This window comes from Vidua macroura, chromosome 12, assembly GCF_024509145.1.
Source record: "Vidua macroura isolate BioBank_ID:100142 chromosome 12, ASM2450914v1, whole genome shotgun sequence".
NCBI classification, from domain to species: domain Eukaryota; kingdom Metazoa; phylum Chordata; class Aves; order Passeriformes; family Viduidae; genus Vidua; species Vidua macroura.
Window position 1 is genome coordinate 10,211,219 of NC_071582.1, and position 27,979 is coordinate 10,239,197.

At 42.7% G+C, this 27,979-nt stretch overlaps 1 protein-coding gene across 1 annotated transcript in view; it reads left to right on the forward strand.

The window, feature by feature from the left end:
• MYO5A (myosin VA) overlaps window positions 1–27,979 on the forward strand; it is a 98,767-nt gene that overhangs the window by 37,330 nt on the left and 33,458 nt on the right. The window contains exons 5-19 of the mRNA XM_053988267.1: window positions 5,891–6,047; window positions 9,969–10,112; window positions 10,868–10,949; window positions 12,394–12,501; window positions 12,960–13,066; window positions 15,418–15,683; window positions 16,238–16,319; window positions 18,738–18,878; window positions 19,639–19,764; window positions 21,754–21,837; window positions 25,225–25,386; window positions 25,888–25,985; window positions 26,618–26,704; window positions 26,794–26,902; window positions 27,672–27,883. Coding sequence (XP_053844242.1) covers window positions 5,891–6,047; window positions 9,969–10,112; window positions 10,868–10,949; window positions 12,394–12,501; window positions 12,960–13,066; window positions 15,418–15,683; window positions 16,238–16,319; window positions 18,738–18,878; window positions 19,639–19,764; window positions 21,754–21,837; window positions 25,225–25,386; window positions 25,888–25,985; window positions 26,618–26,704; window positions 26,794–26,902; window positions 27,672–27,883 — 1,965 coding nt within the window. The remainder of the gene's footprint in view (window positions 1–5,890; window positions 6,048–9,968; window positions 10,113–10,867; window positions 10,950–12,393; window positions 12,502–12,959; window positions 13,067–15,417; window positions 15,684–16,237; window positions 16,320–18,737; window positions 18,879–19,638; window positions 19,765–21,753; window positions 21,838–25,224; window positions 25,387–25,887; window positions 25,986–26,617; window positions 26,705–26,793; window positions 26,903–27,671; window positions 27,884–27,979) is intronic.

A 27,979-nucleotide genomic window follows, 5' to 3' on the forward strand; every position in this document is an offset into this window, starting at 1 on the left:
CCGATGCATCAGTCATAGGAACCAAAACAAGGACAAAAATGTGTTGTGCTTTGATGATTCAATAGAATAGCTTTGGGCTTCTTTAATCCTCTCTGAAATGCTTATTGATAGAGAGGTTTTCAATTTTTAGTTTTCCTGCTTCAGTGAAAGATTTTCAGTTGGTACAGAAGTTAAACAAAGATATCTGTAAGGATTTTTCAGTCTGTATGTCTTGATTATCCTGATCTGTTTGGGCAGTTTGCTGTGGAAGTGATGACTTTGATGTAGTGAGCTGTTTTGGTTTTTGGGGGAGGCAGCTTAAATGGGTGTAATTTTGAATGAAAATTATTTGAAAATTGTTTGAAAAATATTAGCAAGTTTGATGTTTCGATTCTTGCATTGGTTTTTCTTTTTTTTTTGCCTCAATTTTTCCATTGGTCAACTGAAATTGTTACAAGCTGTCCTGGATAATGACAGCTGTCAATGATTGGTCACTTGTTGCAGCACTCTGCACAAATTGGAGGTGCCCAGTGAGTGTTGCTCCTGCCTCCAATATATCTGACAGCTGTGCCCTCATGAGAGTAGCAGTTCCTCCACACTGAGCTCCTCTGAAAGTATCTACTGTACATTTTTATAAAATAGGAAATTGAAAGTAGCTGGTGCTATTAAAAGCATTTCATTAAGATATATGCACATCCTCAGCAAAGGGGTTTTTTTCACCTCTTGAGAGCAAGGTGATTTTTTTAAAACCACTTGCAGGTTTCTTGGGCGTTACCATTTCATTCATAATCTGCAAAACCCTTTCTGTATGCAAGGTATCTCAAGGCAGTTTGCAGCACTCTGTCTTCCTCAATGCTGAACCCTCTTTGAGCAGAAACTATATTCAGTGTTAAATTTTGCAATGTTTATTCAAAGCATAAGAAGCCCTTGTTGCTATGTAGGCTGTAATCTCAAGCTTCCAGGAACTAGGCAAGACTACATCTTTTCAATTTTGGCACTCTTGACACTGAATTTCCTCGTGAACGTATTGCCCGTCAACAAAATTTTGTAGCTAAAGTAAAATTGTCTTTAAAAGTTACCAGCCTATGCAGAAATATGGTTGTGCATTATTTTTTGTGATAGAGAATGCCTTAAATTGCCAGTTAGGTGTTGCATAGTGTGTCCTCACTCTTGTATTTACCAAGAAATAGCTGTTACCCTCCCATGATTCCCAAAGTATAGGCCTGAGAGAATTTATATAGAAGAGCTCTGAACAAAATCCTCTGCTGCTGCAAGCAATCTCAGCCTATCATTTCACATTCCAGCTTGTGAAGTGTCTGGGTCTGTCATCTTAAAACAGCACTTTTAATGTGCTTTTGTCATTCCTTTATTCTTCTGCTGTTCAGAAGCAGCCAAAGCTGAATGTGATCCTGACTGATGCCTGAACATAACGTGGTGTTTCCATGAGTGGTAAATTGCTCCCAGTCAAACTGTTTCAGTCTTATCTTTTCAAGATAATTTGGCTTAATATTGCATCACAGTGATGTAGTTCTGTGTGCTAGGATCTGATTGCTGTCTGCCTTTGAGGGAAAGAGGGCTCCTCCACCTCTCATCTCCTAGGCTGCTTTCCCTCATTTCTGTTTGCAAAAGCATAATTAAAATGTTCCCTCCATTCAGAAGTAATCTTAATTTTAAAATCATCTATTTACATGTTTTATGCAGAGAAAAAACTGCAGGAAGATGAAATATTGCATAAAATGTGGCATCTGGCTGCAAAGAGGTGTCACACAAAAAGCTGTTGCCCTACTTACTTGTTTCATTGCTGAAAGTTATAATTATAGCTTTTTCTGATTGGTGACATGTTAAGTACTCAAAATGTCAGGTCAAAGGTCAGGGGCTAATGATTTAACTAAAAATAACTCTAAAGGTGTAGTATATATCTGAAAAAGAACTTGAGTGGTGTCACTTTTGTTTTCTGGGAATTTTTTTCCTTTGTTTTGATCTTTTAGATTTTGTTTTGTTTTTAGCACAGCCTGAATATGAAAATTTCATTTGACATAAACAGAGGTTATTCTTTAGACCACTGCTTATACCAAATCATAAAAAAAAAATTCTCACTACATTTCATACATCATCCAAGGGGCTTTGATGCTAGTTTACTTGTTATTTTCCTTTTAAATGTGGTGGGTTTTTTTCTTTAAAGTTTTATGTTGTTAAAGAGCTTTGTGCTGAGCTGGCACAGCTGCCTGGCAGGAGCACTGCACCTCCTGCAGGAGTGAATATCTGCCTGTGGCAGGATGCCCATAAGCCAAGTCTTCCCTGGGGCTGTGGCAGTAAGAGCTCATCCCCTGCTGCTGTTTGGGTTTGTGCTACGCTGTCCTTTCCCCTTCCAGTGGGATCTCGGGCGTTTTGTTGTGTTTTCCTTTCTCTCTGCCAAGGAGCACAAAGAATAATATGCTAGAGGATGGCCACTGCAGTGTGTTAAAGCAGAACAATGGATTAATGTACTGGGGCAGACAAGATGGCCCTGAGCGTGGATGGAGCGCTGGCAAGAGGACACTGGGGCAGGCAGTGAGGGAGCCCTTTGTTTGTCATGCTGGCTGTGGCTGCTGCAGACAAAGTCCCTGCAGAAGGGACAGCAGTAATGTTTTCAGCTCACACAGAGCAAACCCTCTCTTCTCCAGGCCAGTGTATGCAATGTGTATGTGTGTATGTACTTAGACAGGAAAGTAACAACGGATCCCTTATTCCTGGGCACACGAGTTGTGCTAAGCAGAAGAGTAGCCTTCATATCTTATGACATGGGGGAAAGAAACTCTGGCTAATTAGCAACAGTATTCCTAAGGAGAAATGATTTCAAACTCATTTTTTCATTACTGTCTTTGTAAAAGTGGAACTCCTGAGAAGAGACTAAGGACTGCAAAACCAGTGTGTGTTTTCCATGCCCCCACACATGTCCTTCAGGAATATGACAGAATGAGACACCTTTATTTCCGTGTCTTTTCTTGGTAAAAGAGCTTGGTTTTTATTGACTGTTTTGTCAGAAGTCTGAGTGAGTTTGCATTCCTTGGTTTTCTGAAAGCTTTTTGTACTTTGGGAGCTAAAAAATCTTAACCATCAGAGGATCTGTTTCATAGAGCTTCCTCAGTCTTCCTAGATTTAATGATATTTAATACATGAAACAGCTGGTGATCTACAAATGAAAAGCTTGTTATGTTGTTGCCTATCTCCTGTGCTAGGCAGTCCCTGCAATCAGACCAGAAGTTTCATATTTTCAAGTGGCATGGGGTTTTCTTTTTTCTATTTCAAAGAGCACAGGAGGAAAAAAGAGAGAATGGTGCCAATCCTATGAAGAAGTGGTTGGTTTTGACTCACTGCAGGAACTGTCTGTGGGAGTGGAAGATTGTTTGTTACTAGTTGTCCCATTCAGACGTGCATTTTTAGGCATTTACTTGGATTTCTCCTGCATCCTGCTGCTGCTCTGTTTGAGCAGGAGGATCCATAAAACTCCTGCAGCTTCCTGAGCCACAGGCTCTCTCCCGCACACCTCTGTCTACCATGAGTGGACTCTGCGAAGGGAATGGGGAAGAAACAAGAGTGTTTCTTCTTCATTTTCCGGCTGGAAATCTTTGTTGTTACTGCAAGCTATCCCAGGTACACAGAGCTCCCTCAAGATCCTGCAGAGAGGCTTGTGGCCACTGTCACACGAGGTCTCATCAGAGGGAGAGATGAGCCTGTGGCCAGTTGGGTCTGTGTGACCTGGGCTGCACAGCCTGGGTTATCAGTTCTGCTTTCCCATGGCTCTCCCACTGGGACTGACAGCTTGGTGTGCATGAATGTGACAACTGTGCTGTAGTCATTCACACCTATTGCATGTGTTACATGGAAGTTGAGAACATAAAATTAGGTTGCTTTGATCTTCTTAACACTTTGCTATGAAATTTAAAGCATCACTCAGCCATTCCAAGTGAATTCTTTTAACCAAAATGTGGAAAATCTGCCTCAACTGGTACCTTAATTTGGTTAGACAAGTACTGCCTTGGCTCTCCCAGGGATGGGTGACAGAGGCTCCTTCAGCCTGTGGCTTTGAGCAGCATGAAGTGGGTGCTGGAGCTGTGCTCTTATCTGAGGGCTTGGCATTGTTTTTGAAGATAGGCAGCACCTTGAGAATTGCAGGAGTCTGTAAATAATTGTTACCCAGAGCCTGTGCCCACAGGTGATTAACTGGGCTTAACTCAACAGTTATTGTGGGGTCTTGTCCACTTTATAGTGCCCTCATATCTGCTGGTTTGACAGCAGAGGTCAGTTGGTCTGGATGATGTTTGTGACCACACAACCCAGTCCTCCTGGGGAGAGCAGGTGGTCAGGAGTTCCATCAAAGACCACAGCAAAGCAGGGAAAAACCAAATGGATTTGATGAGAATTTTGGTGTTCATCTCCAGGGTGGGAGACAGAGCTGGTCACCATTCTTCTACCAGGTGGGAATGCCTGGCCAGGCTCCCGAGGTGTCTGAGGTACCTCTGGGGTTATCACAAGCATTGACATCATCCTGGGAGAGAGAGGGAGGAGGAGGAGGAGGAGGGGCTCTCACCTCCGGGGCCGTGGTGCATTAGAGGCCATGCTGAGGGACGTGCACACAGTCCTGTCCATCTGGGGCTGGTTCTCTGCTGGGATACCAATGGGCTCATAAGCATGGCACATAACACCAATTTGAGACAAAATCACCGATTTTTGACTGGACAGGCCAAACACAGAAAAGGAACACATGTAATTTATACATGTTTGATAAATAGCTTCATTATTTCATCAGCAGGGTTTTTTTTAATCATCCCAGAAACAGAATCCAGATCTTCTGCCAGACCTCTTCTGCCAGAAACCATAGGTAGTTTTTCCATGCATATGTCTGATTTCCCTGCACATTTCCTGATGCCACTGGCAGGCCCTGCAGACTGTCACTGTGCTGCCTGAACACGGAGGTGCCTGAAGTGTCATTCACAGCTCCTGTGCTGTAAGGACAACCTGGTCTGTACCTTGGCTATGCTCTCTGTGTTCCAGCCCCAGCAGTGTAAAGCTTTGGGGGAAAGTTTTATTCCTGCTTTTGCTTATTTTCACATTAGTGTGTAAAATAGGATTAAGCTTACCCAACTCATAGGAATACTTCAAAATACTTTTTTTTTAAATGTAATTTGCTTTGAAAATGTAAAAGCTTTATAAAGTACATATGGTCTTTATTTTAAAAGTTTCAGGCTCTGTTAATGTTAATTTCTGTGTTATTTTGTAGTGTGTTATTTACTTATATAGTTGGGTTTGTGCACAGACTTCTCTGTGACTTGAGAGAAAATTGTTTTAGGACCAAATGGAAATTCTTCTTTTTTACAAGAGAAGAATTTTTTTTCACAGCAAAGGGACTGTCTTCACTTCAGAGCTGTTATCTCTGTCCTGAGCAGGCATGCTTGAATTTTTCAGATTCAGAACAATTCTGGGATAAGCTGGTGACTAGAGCAGAGGGACGAAAGGTTTCTGTGGCTGACTCTGCTGTTGATTTCTCCCTCTGTAAGATGGCATTCATGATCTTTACTAATGACCACTGACAATGTAGTGGAGCACTGTACCACAGACTCTGGGTAGAAGTAGCTGCAGAAGCACGTAGTGAGTAGCAGTAACAGATCCTGTGCCACAGCCAGGTTCCCTAAAGCAGCTCTGCTGGCTGCCTGGACTGTCACAGCAGCATCCATCCTGGAGGAGCATCCTGCTGGCAGGCACTCCAGCCAGCCTGTCAGGCTGCTAGCTAACTGCCTTGTGTCTGCCACCTGCACTCACCTTATGCTGTACTGCTAACATTCGTGGTGGAGGGGCTGTTGCCAAGCTGGGAACTCGGAAGATAAGTGTCCTTGAGAGAACAGCTGGGAATTAACATGTGTTTGTGTTTCAGAGATGAGCGAAATCAGTCAATCATTGTCAGTGGGGAGTCTGGAGCTGGAAAGACGGTCTCTGCTAAGTATGCCATGAGGTACTTTGCCACGGTCAGCGGATCTGCCAGTGAAGCCAATGTTGAGGAGAAGGTCTTGGCCTCCAACCCCATCATGGAGGTAAGAGAGCTGCTGGTCCAAGCCCCACCCTCCAGCTGCAGTCATTACTGGGACAAACATAAGCATTCAATAGAGAGAGCAATACATACTTCTTAAAAACATTTATAAATATACATTAAATGTTTGTGTTTAATCCATTACAAGGAGTTGCTTTAGGCGTCATTTATGAAAGATTGAGAGAGGATGGGAGGTAATGTTTCAATATTGTTAACATATTTCACATAAGGTAATTTTAATGTGAATAGTGCTTTAAGTCTCTTCAGCTTTGTAACTGGTAGTTCCCAGACTGCTGGCCAAATGCAATTGGAGAAGACTGGTTTGGTGTGTATCCAAAGAGGATAAAACTGTTGGTCTTACCCACCAAATATGTACATCACACAGTAGATGGTACTCTGAAAAGGAAGTAAAGCAAATCTTAAATTTTAGGAAATAAAATTAGAAAAGAGAGGCTGAGGAAACAAAGTTGCATGAGAGCCACACCATTTCTTTCAGAGGAAAAAAACACATCAGAAGACATAATTTTGCTATAATTAGCTCAGACTCATGTTTCAGTTCTGGAAATTGTTGTAACCAGCTGTGTTCAAGTCCCAAAGTCACTGGCTTTGGGGGCAGGTGCTGGCAATAGACTGGCAATAGAGAGGACATGTGCAATTCCTCCTGCTTCAGGGTCTCTCTTCTCTGGGAAGCTCAGGAGACACTAATTCTGATGTCACAGCCAAGTAGAAAAGATTTCTTAGACTTACTTTAATTGCTTCTCATGTCTTTGCTTATATATGTAGATTCAAGTTGTGGCTGAAGTTAAGGAGCTATGTTAAGAAATGATTCATCAGAGAGAAAGTCTTGGGGGAATTTCTGGAGAGAAGTAACTCTGTCCATAGGCACACACATACTCATGCCTTGGTAATTGTTGGGCAAATTTCTGCAGCGTGAAAGATCATGAGTAAATAGAGTGCATGCAGTGAAATGTGAAATGCAAAATGCTGCCATTGTTTTTTTTCTCAGGTATTTTAAAAAATGAACTGTGTTTTATTCCTTCTTTCCTCCTGGCATGAGGAGTTCATGATACTCAAACTATAGCTGCCCCATCACAGTTGTATGTGTCTGTCACAAGGTAAATGTGCCTGGTTTGTGGTGCTGTGTGGTGTTTGGAAATTCCTTCTGTGGGGTAAAACAAGCTGTGCTGTGCTGGGCAGTGACTCATCCAAACGTCCAGCCATGGGAGGAAGCCAAGGAGCTGAGCCTTGCCTGGAGCTGCAGCTGCCCCAGGGGCTGGGGACAGCTGTGCCCTGGGGAGCAGTGGCAGCAGTGCAGGTGAGCTGCCCCAGGGAACACCTTGCACTGCTGCAGTGCTTGCAGGAAGTGCCACATCCCCTGCAGGGCCACATGACCCCCGTGTGTGGCTGATGGCAGCGGGTGCTGAGCCCCCCTGGCCAGCAGGGCAGAGGCTCCAGGTGTGCTCACATCAGCCTGCCAGGACAGCCCTGGTGAGAGGCTCTGCAGGACAGTCTGGGCCTGGGTGTTTGCTGGCTGAAATACAAACTCTGCAGGTTGCCCTGCACCCTTCTTCTGTTTGGTCTTGAAGCCTAAAGCCAACATCTTGCTCTCAGTCCTTGGGCCCCACCTCCAGTCAGTGGCCATCAGCTCACCACTAATTATTTGAATTAATTTCCAAAAGCAAGGAAGTTTAAATTGACTAAAAGAGCTTCCCATCTATACCTATTTTCATTCACTAAAAATCAGTGGGGGTGCTTTATTTTTATTTTGTAGGGATAAAAATCTTGTGAATGTGGGTATATCTAAATATGTATTTCAGTTGCTTTAAAGATTATTATAATTGGATGAAAGTTATCCTTTTAACTTCCAACACTCGAACTTGAAATTAGCTTTAGAGTGAGTGTTGTAAAATTTGATGTTGAGACAGGCTCTTATGATAGCATGATTAATGTTTTGAATTCTTCAGTTGATAAATCAGTAGAAACACAAATTAACCCATATATTTTAGGAAGAAAATGAGTACTTCATTTTAGAAACTGGAAACTCCTCATTTGCTAAGCTGACTGTAAAATCTTAGGAGCAGAAGGTCATTTGATTTTTATATTTCTTTCTGGACAACCTAAACATCAGTATTTTATGGGCTACCATCACATTATTTTAGCCTACTAAATACTCAGTAATGTCAAGAGGTAACTGTACATTTCTAACAACTATTTAAGTGACCACTTCTTTTGTAGTCAATAACTATATACAGTTTTCCTATTGCAAATGTGGAAATCAATAAGTCTTAAAACACATCTTTATATGTCCTTTCCTGCCCCTCATTCTTTGTTACCCTCTATAGCTATGCAAATAGTACAGCTTTGTATGTATTCAGGCAAGCAATCTGATAATCCCAAAGACTTTGTTTTTATCAGTAATACCTTTCAAAGGAATAATTGGTTTCTGAAATATTATAGTATTATGTTGCTACCACCACCAACAAAGTATATCACAGTACCAATCATTTTCTTCTTTCAAAAAAACGCAAGAGTGCAGTTAGAGTAAGTTCAGTTGGAATGAATTTGATGTTTCTTAGAAGTGCAGAGATGCAGTTTGTTCCTAGATCCTTTCCAGCAGCTGTCCATCTGATGCCCACTTTGACATCTGCTCTGTTGGGTGTACGTGCTGCTGCTGCTCTCGTGGGGTTTCTGACAGTCTAATCCCACTTTCCAGGCTGTACCAGCTGGCACTGACCCATTCACTGGCCTTCTGCTTGCAGATTTGGGATACTCAGCAGTGCTGCTTGCTCTCATTTGTTTATTTCAGTACACAGTTCCAGTGGATGGCTGTGTGGACTGGGAAATTTGGACACGGATACAGTGGTGCACTTAGGGTTTAGTAACACACACAGTGCCACGTGATGAGGGGCAGTGTGCTGCATCTCAGATATTCCAAATGCCATTCCTTTTGATACAGACATACCTTTAGGGATTTTTTAGAAGGTGAATTGCTGTATGATGTCTAAAACATGGTCTGATTAAGAAGAGAAAATGCTTTTCTTTGGAGTTCAGCGTGTTGTGATTTGCATGCCTTGAATTCTGATGTGTCCAGCTGGTACCTGTTGTACCAGGGGTGAACCCTAATGCTGATGAGGTAAGGCAGAATAGGATCCACAGTCATTATTTGCCCTGGGCATCCCAGGACATGTAATATAGAGGAAATGCACAAGGTATTGTTTGTTGTGTGTGGAGCTGTATTGAATTAATCTGAGAAAGTTCAGCACAATGCAGGGCAGCATTGAGGGCTGTCTCTGGGGCAGTGACCAAGCTGCTGTGGAAGGAGTTCAGTTTCAGGCAGATGACACAAGTCTGTGCAGGTTAATTTTTATATTATGCTTAGGCACACAGTAAATATTTTTAAATGCTATGTTTGCAGAAATAGTTTGGAAATGTGGTGATTAGAGAGTAATGATAAACTGTTAGCCAGGCAGAACAGAGTGGGCTGTGGGCTTATAATAGGTAGACTTTCAAAAGTTGCACATACTACAGATGCATGTGTACACCTACACATATAAATATATCCAGGTGAGATAATTCTTACAGTTTTACTAAGTCCTTGAAAGAAATCTGTGTGTACATGAGCTTTCTGTTAGACTCTTTATTTCCTTTTGAAAGACTACAAAGAACAATAAAGGATTTTTAGCTGTAAAATTAGACTATGTGGAAGTGAACTGCTAAGAATATCAGCTCCCAGTCTTACATTAATGAAATAACTGTGTTTTGATGCAACTTGTTGAGGCAGAGACTGTTCTTCATTAGATTTTTTTCCTATTTTTAAACTAGGACACAGTTATTGTTGTTAAGTGTTTATAAGCCATGTAGATGATTAAATAGATATGATAATTTCTACAAGCTGTTTAACCTTTACAATATTCCCTTTTTTCAGTCTATTGGAAATGCCAAAACTACCAGGAATGACAACAGCAGTCGCTTTGGTAAATACATTGAAATTGGTTTTGATAAGAGGTATCGAATCATTGGTGCTAACATGAGAACTTACCTCTTGGAAAAATCAAGGGTGGTGTTTCAGGTAAATCTGATGTAATCTCTTCATTTTGTTATGTCCTACTTGAACCAATCCAGTGTCCCACACTTCCCTTCCATCTTTGCCTTTATAGTCTAGACTCAGTAAAAATGGACTTGTCCTTGACTGGCTGCCTAAAGATATAAAAATAATAATTACAGTTTGTACCATGTGGGGATGTTACATGAAGAGCTGTTGTATATTTTAGAAGTAAGAGACAGTTATAGCACATGGTTTAGCTGGAAGAGAGTATTTTTCATTTCTTTCTGGTTTGAAGGCATGGAATTTGGAGTGCTTAAGTTCAAAATGATGGTGTAGGTCATGAGTCATCACCTTCTGAGTTGTGTTTGTCCTTCACTTTAAAATTCAAGCTTTGCCTTGGCAAGGAAGGTACTCCCTTTACCACATTACTGTAAAGGCTGAGGCAAATAGTTATTTTTGGAAAATGAAAAACTTCTGAGTGTGATCATTTCACTCACCTACAGAATCCTGATTTATAATTAATAGTAATCTACAGTTCTGAAAAGTGAAATCATAGTTTTTTAAAAAATGAAAACGTCTGCATGCTACTTGCTGTTAAAAATGGATTAAATTAAACAAGAAGGAAGAGATAGATTCTGATTTATCTTCCTTTTTTCCATGTGGCTTCTGTGCTCTTAATGTATCGCTAGAGAAAGCATAATATGCAGTAATTCAATTCTGCTCATGGTTGTTTCTACCACTTAAGTGGTGAAAAATAATAAATTCCTTTCTTTTTAAAGGCAGAAGAGGAGAGAAATTACCACATCTTTTACCAGCTTTGTGCCTCTGCAGCATTGCCCGAGTTTAAAACTCTACGATTAGGTATGACATTCACATCCTTGTGTTGTGTGATTGTAGGGACAGCAGCATCTCTGAGCTTTTTGAGCCAAAGACCCAAAAGAAGAATTGCTGGCTTTTCAATTCTAAGCTTTTAAACCTTTAAGTACTAAAATGTATTGAGAATAACTAAAATGATAGACCTTGGACTTTGTGGTTTTCTGATAGAACCAAAGTAACAGATTTGTTTATTCAGCAGACTCTAATACACTGCAGTTGTAATCAATAGGACTTACTATGTCCTGGAGGGTGAAATTCTTTTCTCTTAGTTCTTTAAAACATTTTTTCCATTGTTACAACCACTAGAGAATTTTATCCTTTCTGGTATAAGCATCTGAAAAGCTTATTTTGCATCTGCATACTTTTACTTGGGCTGTTAGCAACAGTTGCTTTGCAATCTCTGCTAACCCGGTGATCAAAAAGCAGATGAGGGAATCTTTTATCAAATTAAAATGTTGATAGAAGAAAGGTTTCTCGTCTGACAGGAGTTGGTGCTTTTAAAGAAAAGCGTGATGATGGCCTTAGATAGACAATCAAGTCATCATTTTTAGAATTCAGTATAAACTGCAGTGCTTCAGTACATTTTTAAAAGTTGATTTCATAGTAGGAAAACCGCACAGCCTGTGCTGGTTTCTGAAATACTGTTCTGGTTTTAGAGTGCTTCTCTGCTCTTCTGCACCACCCTGGCACATTTAGGATTCACATCTGCTAGCACAGGAAAGAAAGGAACTGATGTAATTTTAACTGAAGAAGCCATTTAGCAGACTTCTCTTTCAGCTTTCTCGGAACCTTAGCTGTTCAGAAGAAAAGGAGTCTGTTAGTGCAGCTGGAAGCATGGCCAGTGAAGCCATAGGAATTTACACAGGAGAGCTGCTCGTCTCCCAGTGGAGCCCAGTGCTGTCCCCAGAGCAGTGTGAAGCTCTCTCTTCTCCAACATTGACTTCTCAGCCTGAATGGATCACAGATACTCATAAGGCTGAGCCAGGCCATAAATTAGAGAAGAGCAGAAAATGGGCAAAATATAATATCCTGATGTAGTTATAGCATAGTAATATCTGTCACATAATTCCACAGTTCTGCTGCTCTCAACTCTGTGGCTACTGTGTAGGTGGTTGGCTCATTCTTGGAGGGTAACTGTTTCCAAAGTGATTTTTCCACAATTGTGGAAGTCTGAACCAAGGTTAGGTAGAGAATATGCTTGAGGACCTACTGTGGTAACTGGGTGGCCTAAGGAATACTTACTTGCACAGTTAAATCTTGAAAAAAAAAATGCTCATTAGAATAAGTGGGTCTTATGAGCCAGGAGGTGAAAATATACATATGTCAAATCATGGATTCTGCCAAGAGCAACTTAATCATGACACAGCTTTAAAGATGTGCTGTGAATTTCTTCATCAGTGTGTGTAAAATACATTTTTTATTATTACAGGGAATGCAAATTACTTTCACTATACGAAGCAAGGTGGAAGCCCTGTGATTGATGGTGTTGACGATGCTAAGGAAATGGTGAACACCAGGCAGGCCTGCACTTTGCTAGGTAATTGGTAAATCACAGTCATATCCTAAATGTAATACTGTAGCAAGTGTTTTCTACATTATTTGTGTATAGTTTTTTCATACTCTGTGTTTAAAACCAGGAGAGCTTGAGAAACTTTGGGACTGAGGTACTTGTATTGCATGAAGAAGATATTTAAATTGTAGTAGAATTATAAATCTAGGAGGAGTGACATTATGTGAACATAAATGGTGGGTTCCCTTGGTGTAACATATACAGTGCTGGAGGTCACTGACAAAGCACTTTGAAACAGCAAATTAAATTACTCATTTTAATGGATTTTTGTTTCATCTGGTTGTAAAACGTTTTTGATAGAAGTGGAGCCAATTAGTACTGTCAAATGTCAAAGTCACACACAGCAGTCACTGTTCTCTCCTTAACAAATTTTTTCATCAACTGCAGCTCTCTCCATTCAAAACGTTTTATTCATCCTTTTCCAGGGATTAGTGATTCCTACCAGATGGGAATTTTTCGAATCCTTGCTGGCATCCTTCACTTGGGCAACGTGGAGTTTGCGTCTCGGGATTCTGACAGCTGCACTGTTCCTGTGAGTAGCAGATGAGCTGAAGGGCATGGTTTGCACTCTGACAGGTCTGCCTTCTGCTTGTTTTCAGGGACTTCTTCTGAAAAAGAAATGGAAATGGGTTTATTTCTAATTTGCTAACATTTTCAGTTTTTTGCAGATAGATTCAACTCTTCTCAGTTCAGAGGCTTTAGACAGTACTTTCTGTATTATAGCATTGGTATACAATTATAGCTGTAATGGATCCGTCCTAGAAAACTCTAGTAGGCAGGCTAGCTTTGAAGTCCTGAGCAGGTGTCTAGATCTTTATATTCCTGCATAAATATCTTCCCTGCACACAGTAAGTCTTTGCCAGATGGGGTGTTTTGATATGAAATGCCAGAATGCCCTAAATAATTGCAGAATAAATGCTTTGCAAAGTCCTCTGTGATGCTTAGACATGACCATAGGATATACAGATATGATTTGTGTGACTCATCTAAGTGTCATGGTTTTATCAGTTCTTTTTTTGCCTGGAGATCAGCAACAAGGACTGAATAGTCTGATCTGAAAAACCCTCCTCATTGGTAAGGGCTTAGGCTTCTTACTCATATTCTGAAGATGAGAAACAAAACAGTTCTGGCTAGTCTCTTCTTTGGATTCAGAGTGACCAGTTTCTCCTTCTGCCTCTCTTTGAATGTCTACTGCTGGCCTGCACAGCCTTCAACTTTAGCAACAATGAAGTTGCAACACTTCCAGAGTTTTTTCTTTTCTCACTGTCAGTTCCTTTCTTAGGAAACTGCAGTGGCAGTTTCTGGAGCTGAGACAGCAGGTCCCTCATGGGGCCAGAGGTGATTGGTGTTCCTGCCCTGACACCACCTGCTCTTGGGGTCTCATAGCTGCTTTGGAACCACAGCAGTAGTCTGGCTCCTTGGTGTCTTACAAAGGTTTTCACTACAAAGAAAGCTCATTTAATGATAACAGGTAGAAATCTGATAAGCCCCAGGACATGAGGAGCTTGCCTGTGTTGGGATGAGTATCTCCAGTGCAGGAATCCCACTGGCTGAGCTGGTAAAAAGCTGCAGGTTCCTGTGCAACCCTGTCCTGGCCTGACAACAGCTGGCAGGCAGTGGTGAGTGTGAGCTCAGGGGCACCATTGCCTGGGCTGTGCTGGTCTCTGGCAGTGCCATGTCACCACAGAGCTCTGGCCACGCACACAGCTCTGCTGGGAGGCTCTGTGATGGAGCAGTGGTGCTGCAGAGTGCTCAGCAAAGGGCTCCCTGTGCTGCTGTGGCAATAAATCAGTTTGTTTAATGGCAGCTTGAGCAACCCTAATGCGACACTCTTTTGTGCAGCGTTCATAAGTATTATTACTTTATTATTGTCTTCCAAGCTAGTAAAACATGCTCAGTTAATTGGATTTTGGAGGTGTAGCTGCATGGGGCCTGTGTGCTGTAAGAACTAGAAAAAGCCCCAGAGAAGTCACAAGGATGTGGAAATATTTAAAGCTGATGTACCCTGAAGCTGTAGGACATGTGGTGACAGTCCTCTGCCATCTGTCCTTGTCAAGACAGTGCTTGTCAGTGTGCTGCTGAGCCACCAGGTGCAGTGGGACATGATGAGGAAGTGGTGTTAGGGGAGCTCCTGAGGAGGAAAGACCTGTCTGTCCTCCTTGATTTCTAGTGATCAGTTTGCATGTTAGTCACTAAGTGTGGTATCTTATTGAGTGGTAAATGCACTGCACTGATCTTGTGCAGAAACCTGATACACCCATCTCAACATACAAGCCTTGCTGGTTGATTTTACCCAGTTAAACAAAGCTCAGTTTTTTTCTCTTGTGCAGTTCAATTTGAGAGCTAGAGAACATCATTAGTGTGCTGCAATCTCTTAGTGTTTGTCTCCAGAATTCACTGAGAAAACACTCTGTTAAGTACTGAGACCAGAGCACTGAAGCCCTTCCACACTTGTTTCGTGGCTGCGTTTCCTCGTCGCCCATCACTCCGTGCCACAGGTGTATGTGAGCAGTCAAGAGCCCCACGCAGGAGCTCTGTCCATTTGGCCTGAGCCAGGTGTAAGAATTCAAAATACCAGGTCCACCAGAGACACCAGATGATTCATTTTTCTGCAGGTTGCAGGTTCCCTGTGTGTGAAGCCTTTTGGTGAACACAAGTATAGTACCATAAATGCCTTTGAGGAAGATTGTTCACTAATTCACTTCAGCAATGTGCATGTGCTAAGTGGGGAGGGAACTTGCTACATTTTGAAGGGGAAAGGGCTGAGGAAGCTGCTGTTGCTGCTTATTGTGGGATCACTGCAGACAGGCAGTTCTGTTGGCATGATTGTGTGTTTGCTATGGCTAATATTGTTTAAATATCTAACAAACCTGTTTTTATTAGCCCAAGCATGAGCCCCTCACCATCTTCTGCGACCTCATGGGTGTGGAGTATGAGGAGATGGCCCACTGGCTTTGCCACAGGAAGCTCGCCACTGCCACTGAAACTTACATCAAGCCAATTTCCAAACTGCACGCCATCAATGCCAGAGATGCACTTGCCAAACATATCTATGCTAACCTCTTTAACTGGATTGTAGATCATGTGAACAAAGCCCTTCATGCCACTGTAAAACAGCATTCTTTCATCGGGGTGTTGGACATCTATGGGTGAGTTTTTGTCAGAGATATGACACTCTTACATAACTATCTGACTGCAGAGCAGCCTTTTCTTTATCATCTAGCACTGCATGGATTACACAAAAAACCCCCAAACCTTAGCAGCTGCTTATTCCAGCTGAAGGAAGTAGGTGTTTAGTTTTAACACACTAAGATCTTTGTCATGACTTCAAGGTTTATAGTGAGATTTCAGATTTTTGCTGTTGGTAGTTTATTTCTCTGTTGCATTTTGGAAAGTTACAAGGCAATTTTCATGTCAGGTTCCTCCAAGGTGGCACTTACAGAGAGGAGAAAGAGAACTAATGTGCTCTCCAGGAACATCAGTTCTTTCCCCGAGTTCCTCATCCCTGCCTAGAGAGGAGCATCACTAAACTGCCTATGTAGTGCAATTTGCCATTTCCCTGTGTGTTTTCTTGCTTGAGCCATGTTACTTGTGACTGAAATGATTCAAGGAATTTAACTGGAGGGAGGGAATTTAAAATTTTGGGGCAATTTTATCTTTTTATTTTAGTACACTAGTAATTTTGAGTATATGCATATTTTAGATTTGAAACATTCGAAATCAACAGCTTTGAACAGTTCTGTATCAACTATGCCAATGAAAAACTGCAGCAGCAGTTCAATATGGTAAGTAGGAAGTGACTGGCATTTCCTCTTCCCTTTCACCTCATCCAAGTCCATTCTGCTAATTGGGTCCCCGGTGGTTAGGATGAATTCCTTCAGTCTATTAAGCAGCTGTCCTGGCCGTGGGCTTTGAGGGATGGGGAAAGATCGACTATCTCCTAGAAATAGATTTTATGACTAACCGCTGCTCTGGGACTATTTGAAATTCTGATCACAGTAACAATTATAAGGCAGAAGCAGTGCCTGGCAATTAAGACCCTGAGATTGCCTGTCAGTGAGAGCACTGTGTGGATGAAGTCGGAGTTAGCGGTGTGTCCATAAGCTCCGAGAGCTCCTGGCTGGGCAGAGGAGAGCGCGGTTTGGCTGCTGGAGCCTCGCCGCCCGCGCTTCCTCCCCGCTGTTATTTTGTGAGGCTCTTTGGCTGCGTGCTGAAGGTGATGAATGACGTGTGGCAGAAGGCGGCTCTTCCCCCTCCTCCGGAGAGATCACGATTCTCCCCTCAGCCTTAGTGACGTTTGCAATTACATATCTTACCTGCATAATGATGAGGCAAGTTATTTCTGCCAGGTCTGTTGCTAGGCTCTGCCGCAGCACCGGGGTAGCTCTGAACTCTCGTTACGATCCCACCTCTGTGGCCGTGTGTGCTTGCAGGGCCGGATCCCCTGTGCCGTGGTTCATCCCAGTGTGTCAGGGACTAAGCAGGGTGCTGGAGCAGAGGCTGGGCTTTCCAGCCCTGGCATGCCCTTTCCGTGTGGGTAGTGCCATGGCTGGCTTCAGCTCCGTGAGTGGGATGTTGTAACTGCTAGGCACGGGGCATCTTGGAGTTTTCTCAGCTTACAGCAAGATCTAGTTGCTGTAAGAGCTGTAATGGTTCTCTTCCTCAGTGAAGATAACTGTGCCCCTGTTCCCTTCCCTCTCGTGCCATTGCTGCAAGCACGTGCCTCATGAAGGAGGGGATGACAGGGCTGTTATGTTGGTGTCCTGCCAAGCTACCAAACCCAGTGCTAGTGAACAGGACCTGTTGGGCTGCCATGCAGGCACACAGGGTGGAGGTTGCTTTGAATTAAAGCCTTGTGGCTGGTGGCAGCCAGCAAACCTTCATGTGCTGCCTGGAGCAGCCTGAGCCTGGCTGAGCAGAGGCCTCTTGGGAACTGCCCGACCACCCTGCCCTGCCTGGTGCCCACCACCCACAGGGAAAATCAGCTCTGAAGGCATTTTTCACCACCTAATTGCTGGTTCCTTCACAATGAAAAAACGGGTTTCTGTTTCCTTTCAGATCCTGGGTTGGATATGACTTGCCAGTAGAATGCTGCCAGGGTTTTGCTGCCAGGTGCAGGGTGGGAATGGCTCCCACGGGCGCGGTTCAGGAGCGCAGTGTTGGGGAGGATGGCGTTAAGCTAATGAAATAAAGGGATAAACAGCTTTGTCAGGGTAGTTTTCTGCTGCCTGGCAGGTGTGTGCTGGGGAGTTGTGAGATATCTGTGGGCTGTGCACTGAGCTTGGGGCAGCTGGGGCTGGTGCCCCAATTTAGGCATTGTGGCACCCCCAGACCCTGCCTGTGCTGCTTGGGGCGCTCCCTGCACACATCCACCTGCCACAGCAGCATTAAGTGTGCAGAAAAATGTAAATGGGGGATGAAACATCATCAAAAATAATTGGAGTCAGCAGTCTTTTTGGTTTTCAAAGTGCTTCTTCTATTAAGACCACAGTTTGCCTGTTTAATGTCTTATTCTGTTTTTTCTGAAGTTTTAATTAATCTCTTACGCACATTTCATTAAAGCTGTGCAGGTTGTTTGTGGTAATATTTTGGAATAAATATACAACTTCACAGTTACTGATCTTTGTACCAGATAAATCTGTCACAGAAATTTCCTTAAAGGATTTCTAGTGCTGATGCTCCTTCAGCTTTTGCTGAAGAGTAAATTTTAATGCAGTGCATCATATTAGGAAAAAATCAGCAGCCATTTAAGAGGAAATAGAGCTCTGTTCTTTTACAAGGAAACACAAAAGTATTTATAGTGAAGCTTTGCTTAAAATAGAGCAGTATTTGTAATTTCCAAATCATAAAAGCATGGCACATCCCACTTTATAGGTTGCTTTATAGGTTCCGGCACTTTGGAGGTTTTCTGGGTTTTGTGTTGGTTTTTTGTAAGAGAAAAGAGCTTATAGTAATTGTGGGACAATATACTAAAAATATAGGATATTTGTAGAGAATATGGAATGCTTTAATTTGGACTGTTGTTTTTAGGCCAGGAAAAAAGGTTCATTTATTTTTCATATAGTTGTTAAAGAGTTTATTAAGTAGAACTAGTGTGTCACTTGACAGCCTGGATTAATCGGCCAAGATTAATCCAGTTGAGACTTCAATATATTTATTCTGCATTTCATTTCACAGAAAACTGTTTTCCTTTTGCCCTGCAGCATGTCTTTAAGCTGGAACAAGAAGAATATATGAAAGAACAAATACCATGGACATTGATTGATTTCTATGACAATCAGCCTTGCATCAACCTCATAGAGGCCAAAATGGGAGTTCTGGATCTGTTGGATGAGGAGTGCAAGGTGTGTGTTCAAGGGCTCTCATAGAGGGAGAGGTCATCAGCTGTCCTGCTCCTGGCCTCACAGGGCAAAGTCATCTGCAGACAGTTGTCATTTTGACACTGCTGGTGCAAGAATTTGGAAAGTATACAAACAGAATTGGCAATTGCAGGAGGAGAAAAAATGGTTTCAGTAATGAACCCCTGCACCCCTTCCCCTCCATCCTGTATCTGTGGCTGTTCCTGGGTCTCTGATCAACTTTGTTTGGACTTGGACTGTTTTCCCCAAGGATAAGCAAGTGCAGTCCTTGGTCCTGTCAGATTTCCCCAGATTGCCTCTTGCTTAGTGTTTCACCCTTTGTCTTTTATGTTGGTTTATTTTATGCCAAGCCATGTACAGGGGATGGCTCAGAGTGTGTCTGCCTCAGTGGAAACCCAGCTTGGGGTTCTTATTTGTCACAGAGCATCACAAGAAGTCTCTAATGGAGGTGGATGAGTTCTGCTCAGTCTGGTAATGTGCCTTTGGGATCCCTGCCTTCAGGTGTGTGACACTGGAGGCATTTTTGGTGTCAGGTGTGCCCCAGCAGCTGCACCTGCTGCTGGTGCCCAGTACTGTGGACCTGGCAAGCACACAGCTGGTTACTGTGTCCTTGCTTCTGGCAGTGCTGGGAATCCAAGGAGCTGGAATGTGAAATCATCAAGTGTTGTCCCCCATCTTCTTAGATGCTTTTGCTACTGAAAAGTTCTCAAGACATTTTAAGTGTGTTCTGTATTCTTTTCCATAGATGCCAAAAGGCTCAGATGACTCCTGGGCCCAGAAACTGTACAATACTCACTTGAATAAATGTGCTCTCTTTGAAAAACCACGGATGTCAAATAAGGCCTTTATCATCAAGCACTTTGCTGACAAGGTGAGGACTTTCCCTGCAGTCCTGCTCTCCTGCTGGTGTGTGGGAGGCATCCTGGGGCTGCTGCAGGCAGAGACTGGGCAGTGGCATCCCTGGCTCTGCTCAGCTCTTTCTGCCTCAACACCTGATTAGGAGGAGAAGGTGAACTGGCAGCTATGCAGAGCCAGGGATGCACAGGAGCCCCTGACTCCATCACTGTAACCACTGACCATCCTTTTTCCAGTCATGGAAGCTCGGTGCATTTGCAGCTCTCTGCATTACTGTATCAATTCCAGTTATGCAACAGAATTGCACAAAAAAGGAAATCCTGTGCCCCGCTCCTTTTAGCTGAAGAGCAGCAATGAATTAATGCCGTTTTTGCTGCCATCTCAATGTGCAAAGAGGAGAGAGGCTAACACAGCCTTTTCTATTGCTGGAGCAGTGTGTGCTGCTCCCACCCTCGCCTCGGCTGTGCAGGGAACAGCTATTTCTAGGAAGCTGGCTGAGGGGTGTCTCAGTGCAATGCATGTCATGCTCAGCTCCCAGTGCCTGTCAAACTGAGCCACTCCTCTGGTTAAAACAAAAAAATTAATAATCCCATTTAATGCAGTTGTCCTGTTATATGGAAAAACTGCCTGAGAATATTGTCAGATTTGTCAAAAAGGGTTTCAGGAAGCTCTCAGATTCTTACCAGTAGGTCTGCACATGCTGACATGGGGGGTTGGGCTTTTATCTGCCTCCACGAGGTTTCTCCCAGGCTCTTGAATTTATGTGTAGAAGAAGGGTCCTATTTTTTTTACATCTAGTTTTACCTTAATGAAAGCACCAAGAACATCTCTGTAACTCTTTTGGTTCATGAGTTCTGTTCTATTTTGTGGATGAGAGAACAAGAAGGAATTATTTAATATTTCATAATCTGTTCATTAAGCTAAACTTTGGTATTGAAAGCAAGGCTTTCATAGCAGACTATGTCTAGTCTGTGAGCAGCAAGGGCCAAGGAAAGCAGAAAGGAGCTCCAAGCAGGTACTAGCAAAGCTCTGAGCTCTGCTCTGCTGTCTGTGCTAAGCGTTTTATGCTTTCTGTGTGCTTATGTGAATGTACACAGACATCTTGGAGGAAAAATGAAGCCGCAGCTGGCAGGTCAGCGATCTGTGCTGACGTTGTCCTCCCGAACAAGGCAGGGATGCTGCTGCCCTCTCCTGGCGTGGCCTCCCGCAGGAAGAGCATGGATGGTGGCCCAGGTAGTGCTCAGAGTGGGCTTAGCTGTGCAGAAACCCTGGGCACATCCCCGGCCTCTTCCCTCTAGGAATTCCTTGAGATGTTTTGCAGGTCAGGGTATAGTGTCACTGTACAAGCACTGATAAATGGACTTTTGACAATAGTTTTGGTTTTCTTTCAGCCTTGAATTAAGACAGGGAATTAAATGGTAGGTTTTTATCTGACACTGGCTGTTCTTTGGTCCAGGAAACGCTGTAGACCTGTGACAGAGAGTTGTTATATATTGTCACAGCATTCAGACATTTTATTGCTTCTGGTAAAACTAGTCCTTTGGAGCACAAATGAGCCGTTTCCACAACAATCTGCAGGCAGATGTACTTAGTGCCTCTCAGCTAATGAGGTGAGAGATATTTTGTTCTCAGTTGCATCTGGGTTTCAGACAGCTCTGCAGCCCTGATGAGTTCAGTGAAGGAGATGCTCAGCACACACTTTGATTCTTCACCCTTACAGTAACCATTCAGTCATGCTGCCTTGCCACAGCATCTCTCAGCAGTGAAATATGTCTGGTATAATGCAATAGCTGTAGTCCTCTCTCTGTTTTAATGTTCTACGTTTTACTGGAAAGCACTCGCTTTGAGGAAAATCTATATTTAACAAAGATGCACTTGGGAGCTGATATTTTCAGGATGTAAAAGAATTATGTTTTAAATGTGAATGTTATAGCTGGTGAATTCTATGCAAATTATTATTATTTATTACTTCTAATATTTTCTCTTGTAAAATCATGGCTTTCAGGTGGAATATCAATGTGAAGGCTTTTTGGAAAAGAATAAAGACACAGTTTATGAAGAACAAATCAGGGTCCTAAAATCAAGTAAGGTTAGTATAAGTATTTTTTTTTTGTCTTTTGGAGTTAAGAGTCCTTGAATTAAGGGTCACAGAAAACTTCTTATAAACCTAGGAAATATTTCTCCCTTAATATCAGATCAACTGAAATTGAACATAGTTTGTGTTTTACTTGGCTATCTGCATGAACTTAGAAAGTCCTGTATCCTAAACTATTTCCATGTATGATCAGTCTATTTAGCCACTAATTTCATTGTTTGTGGGTCATTGTTGTTGCTGTTTTGGGGGCTTTTTTGTTGGGTTTGGGTTTTTGAGTGGGAGAAAGGGGATTTGGGGAGGGGGGTTTCTTTTTCACAAAACTTAGCTATATTTTCTGTAGAGATGTCAATGATTTCTGATATACTGTAGTGGTATAAGAAGGCTTAACAGATAAGCCCTTAATTTTATAACCTGAAAACAGAAGCTCATTGTTTATGGCGTGAGCAGAAGATTTCTGAGGGAGAGACAAGTTCAAAATGAGAGAGGAATAAAATATATAGACTGGAAGGACACAAACCAGAACTTACAGCCTTGTCTTCTTTGATATCTATGAAAGAAAGATAACTTCTGAATTGAAAAATACTACATGAAGGAATATTATAGAACAGGCCTTCAGTGGCATCGTCTGCGTTTTGTAATGGCAGAAATGCTGGTTGTGCTCTCAGAAATGTGAAGGCAATTAACTTGACATTGCACAGTGGTGGCTGTTGGGAATTTGTAGCTCTAACGGCCCTGGAAGCTGGGTATCAAGGACAGGCTATTTAAAATCATGCTATTCTATCAGGAAAACCGACGTTTTTCTTTTCTATTTCTATTCTGAGCAGATATTATGAAGCTAAATGATTAAAACATGTGGTATAATGAAACACCATAGCAGACTTTCCACTGGGAGAAGTATTGAAGTGGTTTAAGTGAAGCCAGTTCCTGGGGGTGGAGGGGGAGGCAGGTGGCATCTTTGGCCAGCCAGGCACTCTGTGCAGGACAGAGGGACAGGGACTCTGTGGGATGTCAGCCAGTGGCTGAGGGACAGACAGAGGGGACAGAGCTGCTGTAAGAGCCTGACAGCAGCTTGGACAGGCTCAGTGTAGCTTGAGGCAGTTCAGTCTAAACACTAAAAAACAACATGGTTTTACCCCATGGTAAATTTTGCCAAAACCAGTATAAAGAATGTTTTTTTTTTGTTTTTCATCAGTGCCTCTTTGTTAGTAATTGTAATAGAACTGCATTTCTGATTTGTATTTTATTTTGTTGATGGTGATGTTTTCTGGGTTTGCTGTGCACATCCAACAGAAGGTAATTCTGAGTTGAATGCATCATCTGTCATCCTGCCCATGCCCACTCTCACATACAGCTTGGATGCTTCTTTTCTCTCCAAAGTGCATGACACACTCTGCTCTTGTCACACTCTACAGTCCCTGTACAGTCCCACTACAGGGACTGTAGAGTTCAGCTATTTATTTTGGCCTTCTCTGTAAATCCACCCACAGAACCTCTGTGAGCTAGTTCAGTTTCCATGCATGTATCATGAAAGCAATACAACAATCCTGGGCTTTTATGCTTGCTACTGGCATGGTTGTTAAAATTTTCTGTTGTGGCTCTGTATTGAAAGAAATGTTGTGTAAGATTGTTAGCAGCATGTGTGTTAAGTTGTCTGAAAAAAAATACAGGGAAGAAATGCTTCCTTGCTTGTTTTCTATCACGTGAATTATCTACTCTTTGATCAGTGTTTTCCCTCTCTTTGAACACTCCTAGTGTTCTGCAAAACAAAGAAAATTGATGAGATACTAAAACCCAAAACCAAACAGGAGTAGTCCTGCAGTTTGGATCATTGCAGCACTGCTCCACTACTGCTGACCTGTACTGGAGAGGCCAGACATTGTTCCTTTCTTCTACTTGGAGTAACTGGGCCAGTGTCTATGAAAATAGTGCCTTTGATATGCACTTGCCCATTTTTACAGGCAGATTTTCCCAGGGCTGGAGAAAGAGAATGAGGCTTAGGTATGGACAGCTTAGAAGAACTCATCCATGTGCAGTGGAGACAGTGGGGACCCTGTTCCTACCCCCACCTCTGGTGTGGGAGCTTCAGAAAATCATATTATATTCAAATAAGTTTCTGTACAGGCTGAAAACACCTGGCTCTGTAGCTCAGCTGCCTGTGCACACCAACTCACTGCATCACAGGCAGCTGACAAGGAGGTGGTACCCCAAACATCCTCAGCTCTGTGTTGAGTCAGTGGAAGGAGAAGAGTAAATCACCCTCAGGAAATGTCCTTCTTCCACCAGCTCAGGTGAGATAAATCCAAGCTGTGATACTCCTTTTTAAGTTCAGGAATTTAGGGTACCTTTGTAGCATCATTTTGTTGTGCTGGAGTGCTGTGCTGGGTGCTGCTGGGGAACATGTGATGCCCTTTTCCAGCCCGTTTGGCACAACCACAGGGCACAGGTACCATTTTGTTGTGCACTGTGTTCCATTGGTTATTGTGTCTGCTCACCAAGTTTTATAAGAATCAATTTTTTTATTTTTTAGGTTGTACTTGGCCCAAGCACTTTCTAGTACTGAAAAATGAATGTTCCTCTCTCTTGGGGAAAATGCCCAGATGCTAGATATAAAATTGTTCATGGACAGGTAGAGAGGTTCAGATTCTCTTACTCTTACAATGGTTCTGAAGAGCTGTAGTTGTCAGTAGAAAGACCTGGTGGTGTTATTTTTAGTTATAAGTTACTTCAAAGCAGCTGTTATGTATCAGTATATTTTGTAGCCATTAGAGAAAGGGAAGCAGAAGTCCTGTGTGATATTTGGAAGGATGTTTCAGATTTTTTTTCCACCCCCACTGGCAGGGAGTAGATCTCAGTCAGATAAATTTGGCTAGTGGGGTTTTATTCAGTTGATGGTTCCTCTTTTAAGCTGATTATTTCAATTTGGAGTGATAAAGCAAGAATCATCTTTGCTCCTGCTGCTTTATTCAGTGTCCCAGATACCTCTCAGCCACAAAGGAGACTGATGCACCATTGGAATGTGAGAGGACCCTGTCGTTTCCTTCTTAGAGCAAAGCAGCTGTTTATAATTGCAATTGGTACTTATGAAACTGCTCTTGGTATCTAACAGTTTCACATGGCTATTGTTGGCTATATAAAAAAACAACCCAGAATTTTATCCTGAGTAGGAGATAAACTTTTGTGATCAAACCCACAAAAGTTTTGGTATTAAATCATGGTCCATATACCACTTAGCCTGCCTGCTTTTTGCATTTGTCCCCTGTGAAGTTCAACAAAAATGCAGTTCTTACAAAAGCTGAGCCTGGAATTTAACCTTAAGCACAAACAAGTGCAATTGCTTGCTGGATTCTTACCCTCTGTGTATTTTTTATGCTGTTACACCAGTTTAAGCTGCTGCCAGAGTTATTCCAGGATGAGGAGAAGGTCCTCAGTCCCACATCAGCAACCCCTTCAGGGCGCGTGCCTCTGTCTCGAATGCCTGTCAAACCTGCCAAGGCCAGGCCAGGGCAAGCCAGCAAGGAGCATAAGAAAACTGTGGGACATCAGGTGAGTTTGGAGATGCAGCTCTATTACATAATGTCTCCCTTTACCTCCTGTCTCATAGGTCTCAAGGTGTGCTGGTGGCTCATGGGATCCTTTGTGATTTTGAGAGAGGTGCAGCTTATTTACAGTGTGGTGCAAATAGTCCCTAATTACTGATGCACTGTGGGGAACAGTTTGAGGCAGCCCATTTTTTATTATGGTGCCAAACCCTAAACTGATGTTTTTCAAACAAACCTAACGTGGATGCTGAGAAGTCTTGAAAATCTTAAACTGGGTTTTTTGGATCATGTGCCACTTTGTCTGAGTCAAATCCAAAGTGGGGCTCAATCCTCAGAAAACTTGGTTCCAGTTATCAGTGGCCAAACATAAAATATCTGCATATCTTTGCCATAATTAAATTTAAAGTATGCAAATCAGGTCTGTTTTCTGGGGTTATCTCAAAGATGACTGAGCTTGTTGAGGCTATTCCCTGACTTTTTTTTTTTCATTTTCTTTTTCAAAAAGTTTCGAAACTCTCTTCATCTGCTGATGGAAACCCTGAATGCTACAACTCCACACTACGTGCGCTGTATTAAGCCGAATGACTTCAAGTTTCCATTCACGTAAGATGCCAGTTCCTGTGTGGTTTGAGTAGCCTGTGTTGGGAGGGGATTGCCCAAAGCCACTGAGGATCAAGGCTCTGCTGAACCTTGCTCACTCAGGAGTGAAGTGCTGTGTCTCCTTTCTCTGGTTATGGATTCACTGTGTGTGTGTCTATGTGTATTACAGCAGGAGATGTTTGGGGATGAATGGGGGGAAAAATACTTCCTGATGCCATTTTTTTGTTTATGGTGATATGTGAGAAAAAAAGTTCCAACATTTTCATTGCTAGCAATTTTAAATGTAACCGGAGTTTGCAGTCCTTGAGCTATTTTGACATTTGCTGGAATTTACTTTTTCAGATTCTAAAGCCTTTTTCATTTTTTTTTTCATATATGAACTTGCTTAGAGTTTTTCTCGAAGTCCAAGCACACGAAGGCTCCTGTAGCTCTTGTGCTGGCCAGCAGGAAGTGCCAGTGGGCTCAGACAGTTCCCAAGCCAGGCTGTCCTTTCTTAACCCTGAGTTTCAGGAACACCTTACCAACCACCCATCACACCCACCCTGCTCCCCACTCCTGGGTGTGCACACAACCAGGACCCCCAGATAATGCAAGCCTAGTCCCACATCCCACAGCCACCTTTTGTTCCTGCCTAGGTTTGATGAAAAGCGGGCAGTGCAGCAGCTGAGAGCTTGTGGTGTCCTGGAGACCATCCGGATCAGTGCTGCTGGCTTCCCCTCCAGGTGTGTTTGCTCTCTTTGGGTTGCTTCCAGCTGCAGTTCTGCTTAAGGTAATGTTCACTGTTGGCACTCATACTCTGCTTTTGGGACAGGTGGACGTACCAAGAGTTCTTCAGCCGTTACCGGGTTCTGATGAAGCAGAGAGATGTCCTTGGTGACCGAAAGCAGACGTGTAAAAATGTCCTGGAGAAGCTGATTCAGGTACTGGACTTAGTGCTGAGAGCCTTTGGAATCTGCAGGATTAAAGACAGTGTCGCTTACTCCCTCATAGCCACACTATTTTAGTACTTTTACAAAGTACTAAACCACAGATGTATCCTGTAGCTCTTTGGCTGCTGTTCCTTTCAAGAATCAAACAGCCAACAAAATTAATTTTTTTTTTCAGTGTGCCTTTGTATATTCTCAGTTTTTCCCTCAAAGGAATACTGCAGCCTGTAGACATAAAATATTATTCTCTTTCTGGTTTAGTTCTGAAATTTCAGATGTGTTTGAGCAGCAGCAGCATGCTTTGTTCTGCCCTAGTCCTGATACAATAAGTGATTTGTACATGTCTGAAGCCCCAGCTGCTTTGTTTGTGCTGTGTAATGTGGTTGAGGATGGACCGTTCAGAGGGGTCAGCTACAATTTAAGCAGAAAATTGTACATGTGCACTGCCTGTATTGCTTTCATCCTCTAGGCCCCTTTGTCACCTCCTGTAGCCTTCCATGTCATTATCTTTATGGCATTGTCATCTAAGCAAAAATCTCACATTGCCCCTTTGGGCCATGCTTGTGGCCTTCTTATATTAATTTTTTAACAGAATCATACAGACAAAATACCCTTCTCCACTACTTAAGTCTCAGATTACCCAAAATATTACACAGATAATTTTGCCTCTTTACTAACTGTGCTTTCATTTAGCCCTTCATGCCTTTTTTTATGCACTAACACTTAATGCTGTAACTTATCCTCTTTTTACCTTTGAAAATAGGACAAGGATAAGTACCAGTTTGGTAAGACAAAAATATTTTTCCGGGCTGGTCAAGTAGCCTACCTGGAAAAAATAAGGGCAGATAAGTTGAGAGCTGCGTGTATCCGCATCCAAAAGACGATCCGGGGCTGGCTGATGAGGAAGAAGTACGTGCGTATGAGGAAGGCTGCCATCACCATCCAGAGACATGTCAGAGGGTACCAGGCACGATGGTAAGCACTGCTCAGGGCAAATGCCACGCCAGCCTCAGTCCAGAGCCCTATAAGCAGGGCATTTAAATGTGATACATTTGTTCTCACCTTCCTATA